Genomic DNA, 15,058 nt, shown 5'->3' on the forward strand with positions numbered 1-15,058 from the left:
GAAAAAGTTGGCTTAAAGCTCAACATTCAGAAAACTAAGATCATGGCATCTGGTCCCATCACTTCATGGCAAATAGATGGGGAAACAATGGAAACAGTGACAGACTTTATTTTCTTGGGCTCCAAAATCACTACAGATGGTGACTGCTGCCATGAAATTAAAAGATGCTTGTTCCTTGGAAGAAAAGCTATGACCAACCTAGACAGCATATTAAAAACCAGAGACATTACTTTGCCAACAAAGGTCCGTCTAGTTAAAGCTATGGTTTTTCCAGTAGTCATGTATGGATGTGAGAGATGGATCATAAAGCTGAGCACTGAAGAATTGATGTTTTTGAACTGGGGTATTGGAGAAGACTCTTGAGAGTCCCTTGGACCGCAAGGAGATCCAACCAGTCAATCCTAAAGGAAATCAGTCCTGAATATTCATTGGAAGGACTGATGCTGAAGCTGAAACTCTGATACTTGGGCCATCTCATGCGAAGAAGTGACTCATTGGAAAAGACCCTGATGCTGAGAAAGATTGAAGGCAGGAGAAGGGGACGCCAGAGGATGAGATGGTTGGATGACATCACTGACTCGATGGAAATGAGTTTGAGTAAGCTCCAGGAGTTTGGTGATGGACAGGGAAGCCTGGCAAGCTGCAGTCCATGGGGTCGCAAAGAGTTGGACCCAACTGAGCGACTGGACTGAACTGAACTGAAGTCTGGAGAAGGGTATGGCAATCCACTCCAGTTCTTGTCTGGAGAATCCCATGGACAGAGGAGTCTGGTGGGCTATAGTCCATGGGGTCGCAAAGAGTTGGACACGACTGAGTGAATAACACACACACACACACACACACAAATTAATTCAGTAGCTACAATAATCCTGTGAAGGAAGATACCAAAAGAGTCATTTGAAGAAAAAATAAAAATAATAAGCTCAGAAAGATTAGGTAATTTACCAAATTTACCAAATCATTCAATTAGATATCTAAGTGAGAACTGGAACCAGAGTGGTTTGATTTCTGAGGACAAGGCTCTTAACCACTGTGCTATACTCTCATCCCTAAATCCTAAATGATTAGTAGGGATTTTTCAGGAATAAGAAAATGAGCATGCTCAGAAGGAGAGCACAAAGGACAAAAAGTTCAGCCTAGGAAAAAGTCAAAGAGTTACTAATGAGACTGTGTCAGGTAACAGAACTTAGGTAAAGATGGACATGATGCTTTCAAAAAGTCCATATTTTGTTATTGCTAATGAGGAGCCAATAAAGAATTTTAAGCCAGGGATTTCTCTACAACCTGCGAAACTAGAGAAAGTGGAACCATGAAGAAGTTATTATTAACACAACTGCCAATAAAAGAAAGAATATGGGTTCCAACACAAGCAAGGGCAGTAGATATGGAGAAGAGGTAATGAACTGGAGAAAGATGTATAGTTAGCATTCTGGTGAATAAGTAGGTGAGGAGAAAGAAAGAGAGCAAGATCAAGGAAGACTGAGGTACAGAGCTTAGAAAACTGGGTGGGTAATACTGCTATTAACTAAAATAAAGAACAGAGAGGAGGAGCAAGTTCCATGGTGGTGGGATGGGACAGGGAGACACGATGAATATGAAAAACATGGTATCCAGACAATTAGAAACACAGGTACAGAGACAAGTGAAAAAAAGTTATGAGATGTAAATTTAGACCCAGGAGAATATGAGACATCTGAAATCATAAAAGCTTCAGAGAGAGTAAGGAAAGAGGATGAGACCCTAAAAGCAAGTAGGAGAAAAATCAGAAGAAAAGTTAGCCAGGAGTATCAAAAAGAAAAAAGAAGAATCGGGGAAGGAAAATGAGGAAGAAACCAAGCAAGGGGTTTTGAGAAGAAAGAGGTCTCATCACTGTCAAACGCTAAACTGAATTTTGCCATTAGTAGGTATGTTACGCTCCAGTGAGGCTATTTCGGAGAAGGCAATGGCACCCCACTCCAGTACTCTTGCCTGGAAAATCCCATGGACGGAGGAGCCTGGTAGGCTGCAGTCCATGGAGTTGCTGAGAGTTGGATAGGACACGACTGAGCAACTTCACTTTCACTTTTCACTTTCATGCATTGGAGAAGGAAATGGCAACCCACTCCAGTGTTCTTGCCTGGAGAATCCCAGGGACAGGGGAGCTTGGTGGGCCGCTGTCTATCGGGTCGCACAGAGTCAGACATGACTGAAGCAACTTAGCAGCAGCAGCAGTAGTGAGACTATTTTAATGGAGAAATGGAAGTAAAAGCTGCACTGCAGTGAGTTAAGTGAAGTGAAAGTCGCTCAGTTGTGTCCGACTCTTTGAAACCCCATGGACTGTAGCCTGCCAGGGTCCTCTGTCCATGGAATTCTCCAGGCAAGAATACTGAAGTGGGTTGCCATTCCCTTCTCTAGGGGATCTTCCCAACCTAGGGATTGAACCCAGGTCTCCTGAATGGCAGGCAGATTCTTTATCGTCTGAGCCACCAGGGAAGTCCAAGAATAATGGAGTAGGTAGCCCATCCCTTCTCCAGGAGATCTTCGCAACCCAGGGATCAAACCAGGGTCTTCTGCATTGCAGGTGGATTCTTTACCAGCTGAGCTACCAGGAAAGCCCACAGTGAGTTAAGGAGTGATTAAAAACTGCAGATCTAGCAAAGGTAAGTTTGGTCTGCAGATCCAGCAAAGGTAAGTTTGGTCCCAGAAGAAAGCAAAGAAACAAGGCAACAGCTGTTCGGGAATCAGGGATAACGGTAGAGGTCTGAGCACATTTATAAGATGGAAGGTAAAGAGACAGGACATAGAAGAGTGAGCAGATAATTGATAAAGGAAAGAAACAGAGGATGATGCAGTCAAAAACTTGATGAGACTTGTATTATTGTTACTCGAGTACTATTCTAATTTAAAATATCCATTATACACAGAAACTTAGAAAGATACTTGTTTTGCATTACTGTACATATTTAAATATCCTAAAACTCAAATCTGAATATATACATAGATTTAAAATATTCTGTAAGTCCAAATTGTTACTAATTCACCTCAGCTGTCCTCAATTAATATTAGTTTGAAAAACTGAAGTTTCATTAATTCTAAATTCAAATACTATACAATAAAGGCCTATTTAGGAGACAAAGATTAGTTCGTTCATCTCTGAAGCTCATATTAACTTAACAGGAAAGACAGTACTTGTGCACAAACTGACTCAGAACAAATCAATTCACTTCACAAGCCCAGTTGGCTTCCCTATTCTGGTATACAGTTAAACATGGTCAGAGAAAATACACCGAAAATATTTTCCTTCATGTTAAGCCTAATTAAAATATCATACTATGTTTACAAATTAAATAGGTATTCTAAGAGTCATAATGCTTTATCACAAAAGTAACGAGATACATTTGAAGACAAATATATTTGGCATTTAAATAAATCAAATAATCCTTCATGTTGATGTATGGCAAAACCAATACAATATTGTAAAGTAATTAGCCTCTAATTAAAATAAATTTATATTAAAATAAATAAATAAAATTATGTTAAAAAACTAATTTAGCATAGTTATCTAGTGTTTTTAACTTTATTTAGAAAAGAATCATCAAATGCATTTAGAAATTTGTATTGTCATTCCTACAAGAAATGAAAGCTACTAATTTACATTGAACATTATCAAAAAAAGGTTAAATTTTCATACTTTGTTTATATACTAATACATTTCTCTAAGATTTTCTTTTTTAAGGTAATGTGTTTTCTGGAATATCCTTACTTTGAGAAATGCAGTGATTTTATTTCAGTAACAATGACGTTAAATTTTATTTACTAGAATTGTAATCTGAACAAGGGTGGCCAAGAGTCTAAAAGAGTTAACATAACTCTCCAACAATGATCTACTTACTCATATAGTTTGACCTAAATTATCTTCTTAATCACATCATCTGGCCCATTATGTTGAAACATTTTTTAATTTCATTTCAGGGGCTTACCTGAAAAACATACCTCCCCAAACCAGTCCCAGCAACTAAGAAACCAGAGAGCTAGAGTTTACACACACACATTTTCAATGAATCTCCTAAATAACAGCATCATGAATAATTTATCATGGGACACAAACAAAGAAATCCTGTGGTTCAGTCATTTATATGTGCTGGGGTAAAGGTGCACAAAAGCTCTATGTTTCACAACAAAGCAAAGTTAAAGGAGCCATCACTGAGTGAGTTTAGTGAAAATTTGATATGTATCTCTACAGTCAAGGTGAAGTCGCTCAGTCGTGTCCGACTCTTTGCAACCCTGTGGACTGTAGCCTACCAGGCTCCTCTGTCCATGGGATTCTCCAGGCAAGAATACTGGAGTGGGTTGCCATTTCCTTCTCCAGGGGATCTTTCCGACCCAGGGATCGAACCCAGGTCTCTCGCATTGGAGGCAGACGCTTTAACCTCTGAGCCACCAGGGAAGCCATCTCTATAGTAGAATACATTAAAGGCTTACTCATAAGATATAATATTGAACTTAATTTAGATATATAGTTAATCTCTATAGTAGTATACATTAACTATATATCTAAATTAAGTTCAATATTATATCTTATGAGTAAGCCTTTTGATTCCTGAGGGATAAGTGATTAAAAGAAATTTTCTTTTTGAAAGAAAGAAACTTCACAGAAATCGATGATATTTTAATCATGAAAACATTGGCTAATCTGAATAACACTTTTGACTTCACTTAGTAGTATCTCAATTTTACAGTTTTTTTAACATCTTAGGAAAAAATTGTTGACATTCAATTTTTTACACTGTCCTAACACTGACATCTTCTGACTATTGAGGAGAACTACATAATTGCTTAAAACATTTCCCAGTAATTGAAGCTTATCTTTGCACCTACTTTATTAACTATAGTAGAAATTCACATTTGTTGAATGATGATTATGGACTCTTCAAATATTATCTTATTTGATCCCTTAGCAACTTATAAAATGGTAATATTGTGGAAGGTATACTTAAGCCATAGAAAACAAAATATTAAACAAAAATTATTCTAATTAAATCAAACAACTATTTTTTAAGGTTCACTGAGGCTTCCATTAAGACTTTTATTGAGAGTTTTACTTGAGTTACAATAAATTAAAAACACAAAAGTGTTCATCCACAGTAGATCAACAGGCAGCACAGCATAGGCTGTGGGTTCAATGAACTCAGACGTTTGTTATCCTAAGTGACCTGGAGGATATTACTTAGCCTCTCTGTGCCTTAATTTGCCCATCTATAAAGTAAACATGGTAATAAACGTACTTACTCATAGGGTTGTTATAAAGATTAAATGAGTTGATATTTGTAAAGTAAGTACTTAGAACAGTGCCTGGCACTTACTAACTGCCATATATAAGTATTTTGACAAACAGAATCTGTATGCTTTTACTATACTAATGATCAAATAAATATCAAATCTCTTTTATTAGTTAAAAATATTAAAATTTATACCACATCATCAGTTATTCATCAAGTTTTATCTGTTAACAAATTTCCTTTAGTGCCTTTATTCAAGTTCCATAAACAAAAAGAGGGGACTTTAAATTAATAAATGCCAAAATGTAAATATAACTACAGATTTGTAAAGGGTATTGACCAGGGTTCTATCTAGAATGTCTTTCCCTTTTTCCTTGTGTCTTTTATTTCTTCATTATCTCTCATATTGACCAGGTAACATGAGGCTCATTAAAAGGATCCAGCAGTTATTTGTTGACAGCATAAACTTACACAGACTAAGACATATAACATTTTTGTTTTGGGCATATGATACTACTTCCAAATATATGTTACACATCCATAAAAAGAAAACTGATCAATGTGCATAGAGATTCACTTTTATCAAACTGATAACAGCATGAAATAAGAACTACGTACTTATATATGTATTTATTATTAGACAAAATTAGGTTTGGGGAAACAGAAAAAGTTCACAAAGACAACAAAATTTGCTGAATAGAGCAGGAACTTCTTTTCACTGTTCATTTGAATCAGAAATCCCAAAAACAAATTCAAGAGTACTCCAATTCTAATGACTGGTCACTACAATACAGCAGACCTGAATCTCAAATAGACAAAAAATATTACAATGTTTACGAAGGTGTATGCAATGAAATTTCATTAAAATTCTGCTAACTAGAAATTTGAGATAATTCAGATGGCCCGAGCCTTTAATTGAGCCAAGACGAAACATCATCCTAAGAAATATATTAAGGTAATAAGAAAATGGGGGAGAGGCTTTTTAGGATAATATAAATAGCATTTATTTACATTGAAACAGTTAAACGCTAATTGTGAAAATGTGTCAACTCTTCATTGAAACAAACTGAATGAAAGACCTTTTTTAGGCAATTCTTTTAAAACATTATTAGATATTGCTACAACAATCAGTGTAGTAAACATTCATATTTCTTGTAAAGTATCTGGCAAATCACAATTCACTCTGATCTACTCTTAATTATTTTGAATTGCTGAAATTTTATGGAAATAACTGGATCATATAATTATACCACATGCATGTAGGAAATCAAGATAACACATTTACTATATGTAACTGGAGAGTTATATTCTGTCATATTAATGTAAAACAAAATGGATAAAATCAAAGCTAATAATTACAAAGTACATTTTATAACTGAATAAAGTACCTTAAAATATTCTTTTCTAATCTGTTTGCTCCGCCTCCTTTCTTCACTCTGCCAGATTATCGGGTGGGATTCTGGCCATTGCTGCTCGTCTGTTTGATCCTTTTGATTTTCTAAGGGCTGTAAAAAGATAATTTCTTTTAATGAGATAAATGATAAAAAAATATTAGATATAACAGCAATTTAATTTCTTACCTGCCATATGAGGGGTGATAATGGTGAATTAACTTCATCTGCTGAGACACTGAAAAATTAAAAATGCCTTAATATTTAAAATATTTAGAATGTATACCTTAAGTATACATTATTAACATTATAAACTTATCAGTTTTTTCTTTTTACCAGAAATCTAAAGAATTTACCCATGCCTATGCTTTGAACTAATAACATAAAACTTTCACAAAATGTATTCAATTCCGAATAACTTATGCTCCTTTAAAAACCATCAAAATGCATTTATTATTTAATCACACCCTATGCATAGAGCATTTCAGCTCTTTTGGGCTCAAAAGTAATGCCGTATCTAGAGACATATAGTCAAAATATATTATAGGATATTTATAATATTAATTCATTAAAGTGAAAGTGAAGTCGCTCAGTCATGTCCGACTCTTTCCGACCACATGGACTGTAGCCTATCAGGCTATTCCGTCCATGGGATTTTCCAGGAAAAAGTGCTGGAATGGATTGCCATTTCCTTCTCCAGGGGATCTTCCCGACCCAGGAATCGAACCCATGTCTCCCACACTGCAGGCAGATGCTTTACCATCTGAGCCACCAGGGAAGCTCCCAAATCTCTCCTATTAATTCATTACCAAAAACTAAAAAAAATAATAATAATACAATTTCTTTAGATGATCTGCATGAAACTTCAAGTGACCTAATATAATTGGAGTTCAAAAGAACTCCAGTTGAGCCCAAAAGAAATGTAGTATCTAGAGACATATAGTCAAAAAATATTATAGGATATTTATTATATTAATTCATTACCAAAAACTAAAAAAAAAAATGCAATTTCTTTAGATGATCTGCATGAAACTTCAAGTGACCTAATATAACTGGAGTTCCAAAATAATATATGCTATGTGATAGGAAAGATGAAGATAAATAAAGACTTCAAATTTTCAAATTTCATGAAAACAATGAACACACAAATTTGAGAAGCACTATGAACTCCAAGCAAAAAAAAAAGAAAATGAAGAATACTACAATAAGATACATCACAATTAAATTAAAAGCAAATGATAAAGATAAAATCTAAAAAACAGCCAGAGAAAAAAATACACATTAGGTTCAGTGAACTGACAAGAGAGTTCTCACAGGAAACAGCGCAATCCAGAAGATAGGAGAAAAACCTCTTTAACGTACCAAAAGAAAATGAAATTAACAAATGAGAATTTTATACTAGCAAAGATATTTCAAAAATGAAAGTGAAATACTTTTTTTTTGGCCACACCACGTGGCTTATGGGATCTTAATTCCCTGACCAGGGGTTGAACCCAGCACCGCAGCAGTGAAAGCACCAAGTTCTAACCACTGGACCACCAGGGAATTTCCAAGACTTTTTAAAACATTACAGAAACTGAAGGATTCAACATCAGCAGACCAGCAGGAAAAGTAATGTGATAATAGTTCTTTCAGATAGAAGGAAAATGATATACATGGAAATACGGAGCTACACAAAGGAACAAAGGCTACTGGAGATGGTAACTAAAGGGGTAAAGATAGAAGACATTATTCTGATTAAATCTCTTTAAAGAAACAATTGACTATTTAAAGCAAGAATAATAACCACGTAATATCCCACATCTGAGGTCAGGGGTGGCGGCCGAGAGGAGATACCCTGTGTCCAAGGTCAGGGGCGATGGCCATGCGTGCCAGGCTGCGACGGCACAGGAGTGGCCAAGAAGAGCTACGCGTGTCTGAGGTCAGGGGCAGCGGCCGGGAAGAGCTACCTCCTGCCCGAGGCCAGGGGCAGCAGCCAAGAAGAGCTACACCATGCCAAAAGTCAGGGGCGGTGGCCAAGAGGAGCAACCCTACGTCCAAGGAGCAGTGGCTGCGCAGGCGTAGGAGGGCCGAGGAGCTACTCCACGTTCAAGGTCAGGAGGGGCAGCGGTGAGGAGATACCCCTCGCCCAAGGTAAGGAGCAGTGGCTGCACTTTGCTGGAGCAGCAGTGAAGAGATACCCCACGTCCAAGGTAAGAGAAACCCAAGTAAGTCGGTAGGTGTTGCAAGAGGGCATCAGAGGGCAGACACACTGAAACCATACTCACAGAAAACTAGTCAATCTGATCACACTAGGACCACAGCCTTGTCTAACTCAATGAAACTAAGCCATGCCCTGGGGGGCCACTCAAGATGGGCGGGTCATGGTGGAGAGGTCTGACAGAATGTGGTCCACTGGAGAAGGGAATGGCAAACCACTTCAGTATTCTTGCCTTGAGAACCCCATGAACGGAATGAAAAGGCAAAATGATAGGATACTGAAAGAGGAATTCCCCAGGTCAGTAGGTGTCCAATATGCTACTGGAGATCAGTGGAGAAATAACTCCAGAAAGAATGAAGGGATGGAGCCAAAACAAAAACAATACCCAGTTGTGGATGTGACTGGTGAGAGAAGCAAGGTCTGATGCTGTAAAGAGCAATATTGCATAGGAATCTGGAATGACAGGTCCATGAATCAAGGCAAATTGGAAGCGGTCAAACAGGAGATGGCAAGAGAAAACATCGACATTCTAGGAATCAGTGAACTAAAATGGACGGGAAAGGTGAATTTAACTCAGATGACCATTATATCTACTACTCTGGGCAGGAATCCCTCAGAAGAAATGGAGTAGCCATCATGGTCAACAAAAGAGTCCGAAATGCAGTACTTGGATGCAATCTCAAAAACAACAGAATGATCTCTGTTCATTTCCAAGGCAAACCATTCAATATCATGGTAATCCAAGTCTATGCCCCAATCAGTAATGCTGAAGAAACTGAAGTTGAACGGTTCTATGAAGACCTACAAGACCTTTTAGAACTAACACCCAAAAAAGATGTCCTTTTCATTATAGGGGACTGGAATGCAAAGTAGGAAGTCAAGAAACACCTGGAGTAACAGGCAAATTTGGTCCTGGAATATGGAATGAAGCAGGGCAAGGCTAATAGAGTTTTCCCAAGAGAACGCACTGGTCATAGCAAACACCCTCTTCCAACAACACAAGACAAGACTCTGCACATGGACATCACCAGATGGTCAACACCAAAATAAGACTGATTATATTCTTTGCAGCCAAAGATGGAGAGGCTCTATACAGTCAGCAAAAACAAGACCAGGAGCTGACTGTGGCTCAGATCATGAACTCCTTATTGCCAAATTCAGACTTAAATTGAAGCACGTAGGGAAAACCACTAGACCATTCAGGTATGACCTAAATCAAATTCCTTATGATTATACAGTGGAAGTGAGAAATAGATTTAAGGGCCTAGATCTGATAGAGTGCCTGATGAAGTATGGAATGAGGTTCGTGACATTGTACAGAGACAGGGATCAAGACCATCCCCATGGAAAAGAAATGCAAAAAAGCAAAATGGCTGTCTGGGGAAGCCTTACAAATAGCTGTGAAAAGAAGAGACGTGAAAAGCAAAGGAGAAAAGGAAAGATATAAGCATCTGAATGCAGAGTTCCAAAGAATACCAAGAAGAGATAAGAAAGCCTTCTTCAGCAATCAATGCAAAGAAATAGAGGAAAACAACAGAATTGGAAAGACTAGAGATCTCTTCAAGAAAATTAGAGATACCAAGGGAACATGTCATGCAAAGATGCACTCGATAAAGAACAGAAATGGTATGCACCTAACACAAGCAGAAGATATTAAGAAGAGGTGGCAAGAATTCACAGAAGAACTGTGATATTTTCATGACCTGGATAATCATGATGGTGTTGTCACTCACCTAGAGCCAAACATCCTGGAATGAGAAGTCAAGGTGTGACTTAGAAAGCATCACTACGAACAAAGCTAGTGGAGGTGATGGAATTCCAGCTGAGCTATTTCAAATCCTGAAAGATGATGCTGTGAAAGTGCTGCAGTCAATGTGCCAGCAAATTTGGAAAACTGAGCAGTGGCCACACGTCTGGAAAAGGTCAGTTTTCATTCCAATCCCAAAGAAAGGCAATACCAAAGAATGCTCAAACTATCATACAATTACACTCATCTCACACGCTAGAGAAGTAATGCTCAAAATTCTCCAAGCCAGGCTTCAGCAATATGTGAACCGTGAACTTCCAGATGTTCAAGCTGGTTTTAGAAAAGGCAGAGGAACCAGAGATCAAATTGCCAACATCCACTGGATCATGGAAAAAGCAAGAGAGTTCCAGAAAAACATCTATTTCTGCTTTATTGACTATGCCAAAGGCTTTGACTGTGTGGATCACAATAAACTGTGGAAAATTCTGAGAGAGATGGGAATACCAGACCACCTGATCTGCCTCTTGAGAAACTTAGATGCAGGTCAGGAAGCAACAGTTAGAACTGGACATGGAACAACCAACTGGTTCCAAATAGGAAAAGGAGTATGTCAAGGCTGTATATTGTCACCCTGCTTATTTAAGTTCTATGCAGAGTACATCATGAGAAACGCTGGGCTGGAAGAAGCACAAGCTGGAATCAAGATTGCCGGGAGAAATATCAATAACCTCAGATATGCAGATGACACCACCCTTATGGCAGAAAGTGAAGAGGAACTAAAAAGCCTCTTGATGAAAGTGAAAGAGGAGAGTAAAAAAGTTGGCTTAAAGCTCAACATTCAGAAAACAAAGATCACTGCATCTGGTCCCATCACTTCATGGGAAATAGATGGGGAAACAGTGGAAACAGTGACAGACTCTATTTTTTGGGGCTCCAGGGTCACTGCGGATAGTGATTGCAGCCATGAAATTAAAAGACACTTACTCCTTGGAAGGAAAGTTATGACCAACCTAGATAGCTTATTGAAAAGCAGAGACATTACTTTGGCAACAAAGGTCCGTCTAGTCAAGGCTATGGTTTTTCCAGTAGTTATGTATGAATGTGAGAGTTGGACTGTGAAGAAAGCTGAGCACCAACGAATTGATGCTTTTGAACTGTGGTGTTGGAGAAGAAGACTCTTGAGAGTCCCATGGGCTGCAAGGAGATCCAACCAGTCTGTTCTAAAGGAGATCAGTCCTAGGTGGTTTTGGAAGGAATGATGCTGAAGCTGAAACTCCAGTACTTTGGCCACCTCATGTGAAGAGTTGACTCATTGGAAAAGACTCTGATGCTGGGAGGGTTTGGGGGCAGGAGGAAAAGGGGACAACAGAGGATGAGATGGCTGGATGGCATCACCAACTCGATGGATGTGAGTTTGAGTGAAGTCCGGGAGTTGATGATGAACAGGGAGGCCTGGCATGCTGCGATTCTTGGGTTCACAAAGAGTGGGACACAACTGAGTAACTGAACTGAACTGAACTGATGTTAACACAAATGTAAAACATATGGCAACAATATTGCAAAGGCCAGGAGGGAAGAAATAGAAGTATACTCTTGTTCTTATCCAATATATATATGCATAATAGCACTTAAAGGTAGACTGTCATAAATTACATATACTTTAAACCCTAAAACAATCACTAACATAACAACTAGTTATGTCTAATAAGCCCACAACAGAGATAAATAGGAATTTCAAAATATAATTCAAAAGACAGGAGAAAAAGATGGAAGATATCTAAAAATAATGCATAAGACAAAAATTAAACACCTAATAATACAGTAGACTTAAATCCATTAATACAAGTAGTTTCAATTAAATATTAAAAATCCTAAGAGTGCAATTAAAAATCAGATTGTCAGATTTGATAGAAAAGATACTACCATATGCTAACAATAAGAAACTGCCTTTCTCCATAAAGACACAAATAGGTTAAATGTAAAAGGAAGAAGAAAGATATATCATATAAACACTAAGAAAGAAATTAAACTAGAAGAAAGCTGAGGTGACTATATAATATCAGGGAAGTATACTTCAGAGCAAAGAAATCAACCAGGGGACTTCCCTGGTGGTCCAATGGTTAAGAGTCTGTGCATCCTTTGAAGCGTGCATGGGTTTAATCCCTGATTGAGGAACTAAGACCCTGTACACCACACACAAAAACGCCACCCTAACCAGGAATATTTAAAAAGTCATTTTATAATGACAAAGATGTAAATTCACCAAAAGGACATTATAATCCTAAACATTTATGTATTTAATAACAGCTTTAGAATATATGAAGAAAAATGAAAGAACTTTAAAGAGCAAGACAAATCCTCAGTGTTGGAAATTTCAAATAGTCTCCTCTTAGTAACTGATAAAAACAACACTGTAATGCACCCAGGTGGTGGTGGGGTGGTGAAGACAAACAATGAACAAATAAAGAAGTCTGAGATGTAAATAATAAAGTACTGAGAATGTCAGATGGTAAAAAGGTATATATTTACAATGTCAGACAGTACTAAGTTCTGTGGAGAAAAGTAAAGCAGGGTATGCAAAAAGGGAAGAAGGAATGGGGAAGGGATGCTCTTTTATCTAAGTTGTCCAGGGAATCTCTTGCTGAAGCAATGAAAGTTGAGCAGAAACGTAAAGACAAGGGAATAAGCCATATGATTTTCTGAGAGGAAATCATTTCAATAGAGGCAAAAGCTTTGAGAGGGTGGGAAACCTGGTGTATTGCGAGTCAACAAGGAGGCCAGCACAACTAGAGAAGGACTAACAAGCAGGAAGAACAAGGCAAGAGGAACACAGTAGGGAGCCAAATAATGCAGAGGTTCACAAGTCCTTAAAGGACCCTGGTTTTTATTCTGAATGAAATGAGAGATCATTAGAAAATTCTGAAGAATGACATGATGTAACTTACATTTTAAAAATATCAAACTGATTCTTCTTTTTTTTTTAATTGAAAACAGACTAGAGAAAAGCAAAGATGGAAAGGAGACTTGATAGAAGGCTGTTAGAACTGAAATAAGAGATTTCTAGGGCTGGGGTGATACGTGTGGGAGTGGTAAGACATGATCAGATTCTGGGCATATTTTGAAGGTTGAGTCAACAGGAGGTGCTAAAGGATTAGTTATGGAATGTGAGAGAAAGTGACAAGTTACAGATAACTCTGAGGTCTTTGAGCTGAGCAACTATTAATAGAAGGATGGAGCTGACATTTTCTGAAATGGGGAAAAATGCAAGAAGAGTTAAGATTTGAGGGACAAAATGAATGATTAAAAGTGCTATTTGGGAAGGTTAAGTCTCAAATGCATCATACATCCTAGTGGAGCTGTTGAGTAGGTAACAGGCAATGCAACTCTGCTGTGTGTGTGTATGTATATACATACATATGTACACAGAAATACACATGCACATGCAAATGTTCATGCATATATATAGAAAACTGGTTTAAGGGGAAAATACCAAAATATTAAGACTTGTCATCTCTGGGGAGTAGGATAACAGATGATTCTTTTTTTCCTTTATGACAAAATTTTCCTATTTTTAAACAATAAAGCTACATTATTCTTATAAACAGGAAAAAACTAAAATTTTGTTTTGTTTTTAAAGAAGAAATTAGGTGACTGTTCTGAAAATGAGAAAAGTGACAGTAAGAGTTCCGTAAAGAAAAGGTCAAGATTGAAAATCACCATTTTGAAGTTTGGGTAATTGGGGCTTTTTCAAGAGAATGTTAGGAACCTGGTGAAAAAGCTTAAGATAGAAATGCAGGAAACTGACAATGTATGGAAAAAAGTACTACAATACTGTAAAGTAATTAGCCTCCAATTAAACTAAATTAAAAAAAAGAAAGAAACTGAGAAGGAAGGTAATAACAGAAACTTCAAGGACAAAAACATGTAAGATAAAGAATCAGTATTCAAAAAGGGAGAGAGTGGGTTAAATTCAGTTTAATGCAGAAGATATAGGAGATGAGGGCTCAATCCCTGGGTCAGGAAGATCTCCTGGAGGAAGAAATGGCAATCCATTCCAGCATTCTTGCCAGAAGAACCCCATGGACAGAGGAGCCTGGACATGACTGAGTGACTGAGCACACACATGCACACAAGTGAAATTTGAGACAGCTGAATGTTTCTCGATTTGGGTATAAAAAGTTATCTTATGCCTGAACTGAATTCTAAAAGCCTAAGTGAAAAATGGAAGAAGAAGGGGAAATTCCAGCAGAAACAGCAGGACACAGAACACAGAGATGTGAAATCATGTTGGAATAAAGGAAGGAGCACTACGGTTCCTAGCTGTAAAAGGTGCCAGTGCCAGAGTACACAGGCTGAGGCTTTCAAGCTAGGCAGAAACTCACTTCAATCTTATGGGTTAAGCCAAACCTTTTAAGCGTTATCCTAAAAGTTAGAAAAAGAAGATTAATAACTTGGAAACACA

At 37.7% G+C, this 15,058-nt stretch overlaps 1 protein-coding gene across 1 annotated transcript in view; it reads right to left on the reverse strand.

Moving 5' to 3' along the window:
- LRCH2 (leucine rich repeats and calponin homology domain containing 2) overlaps nucleotides 1–15,058 on the reverse strand; it is a 105,242-nt gene that overhangs the window by 17,898 nt on the left and 72,286 nt on the right. The window contains exons 13-14 of the mRNA XM_018044281.1: nucleotides 6,839–6,887; nucleotides 6,647–6,763 (exon numbers count right to left, since the gene is read on the reverse strand). Of these exons, the coding sequence (XP_017899770.1) occupies nucleotides 6,647–6,763; nucleotides 6,839–6,887 (166 nt within the window). The remainder of the gene's footprint in view (nucleotides 1–6,646; nucleotides 6,764–6,838; nucleotides 6,888–15,058) is intronic.

The sequence above is a fragment of the Capra hircus genome (genome assembly GCF_001704415.2).
Source record: "Capra hircus breed San Clemente chromosome X unlocalized genomic scaffold, ASM170441v1, whole genome shotgun sequence".
Classification (NCBI taxonomy): domain Eukaryota; kingdom Metazoa; phylum Chordata; class Mammalia; order Artiodactyla; family Bovidae; genus Capra; species Capra hircus.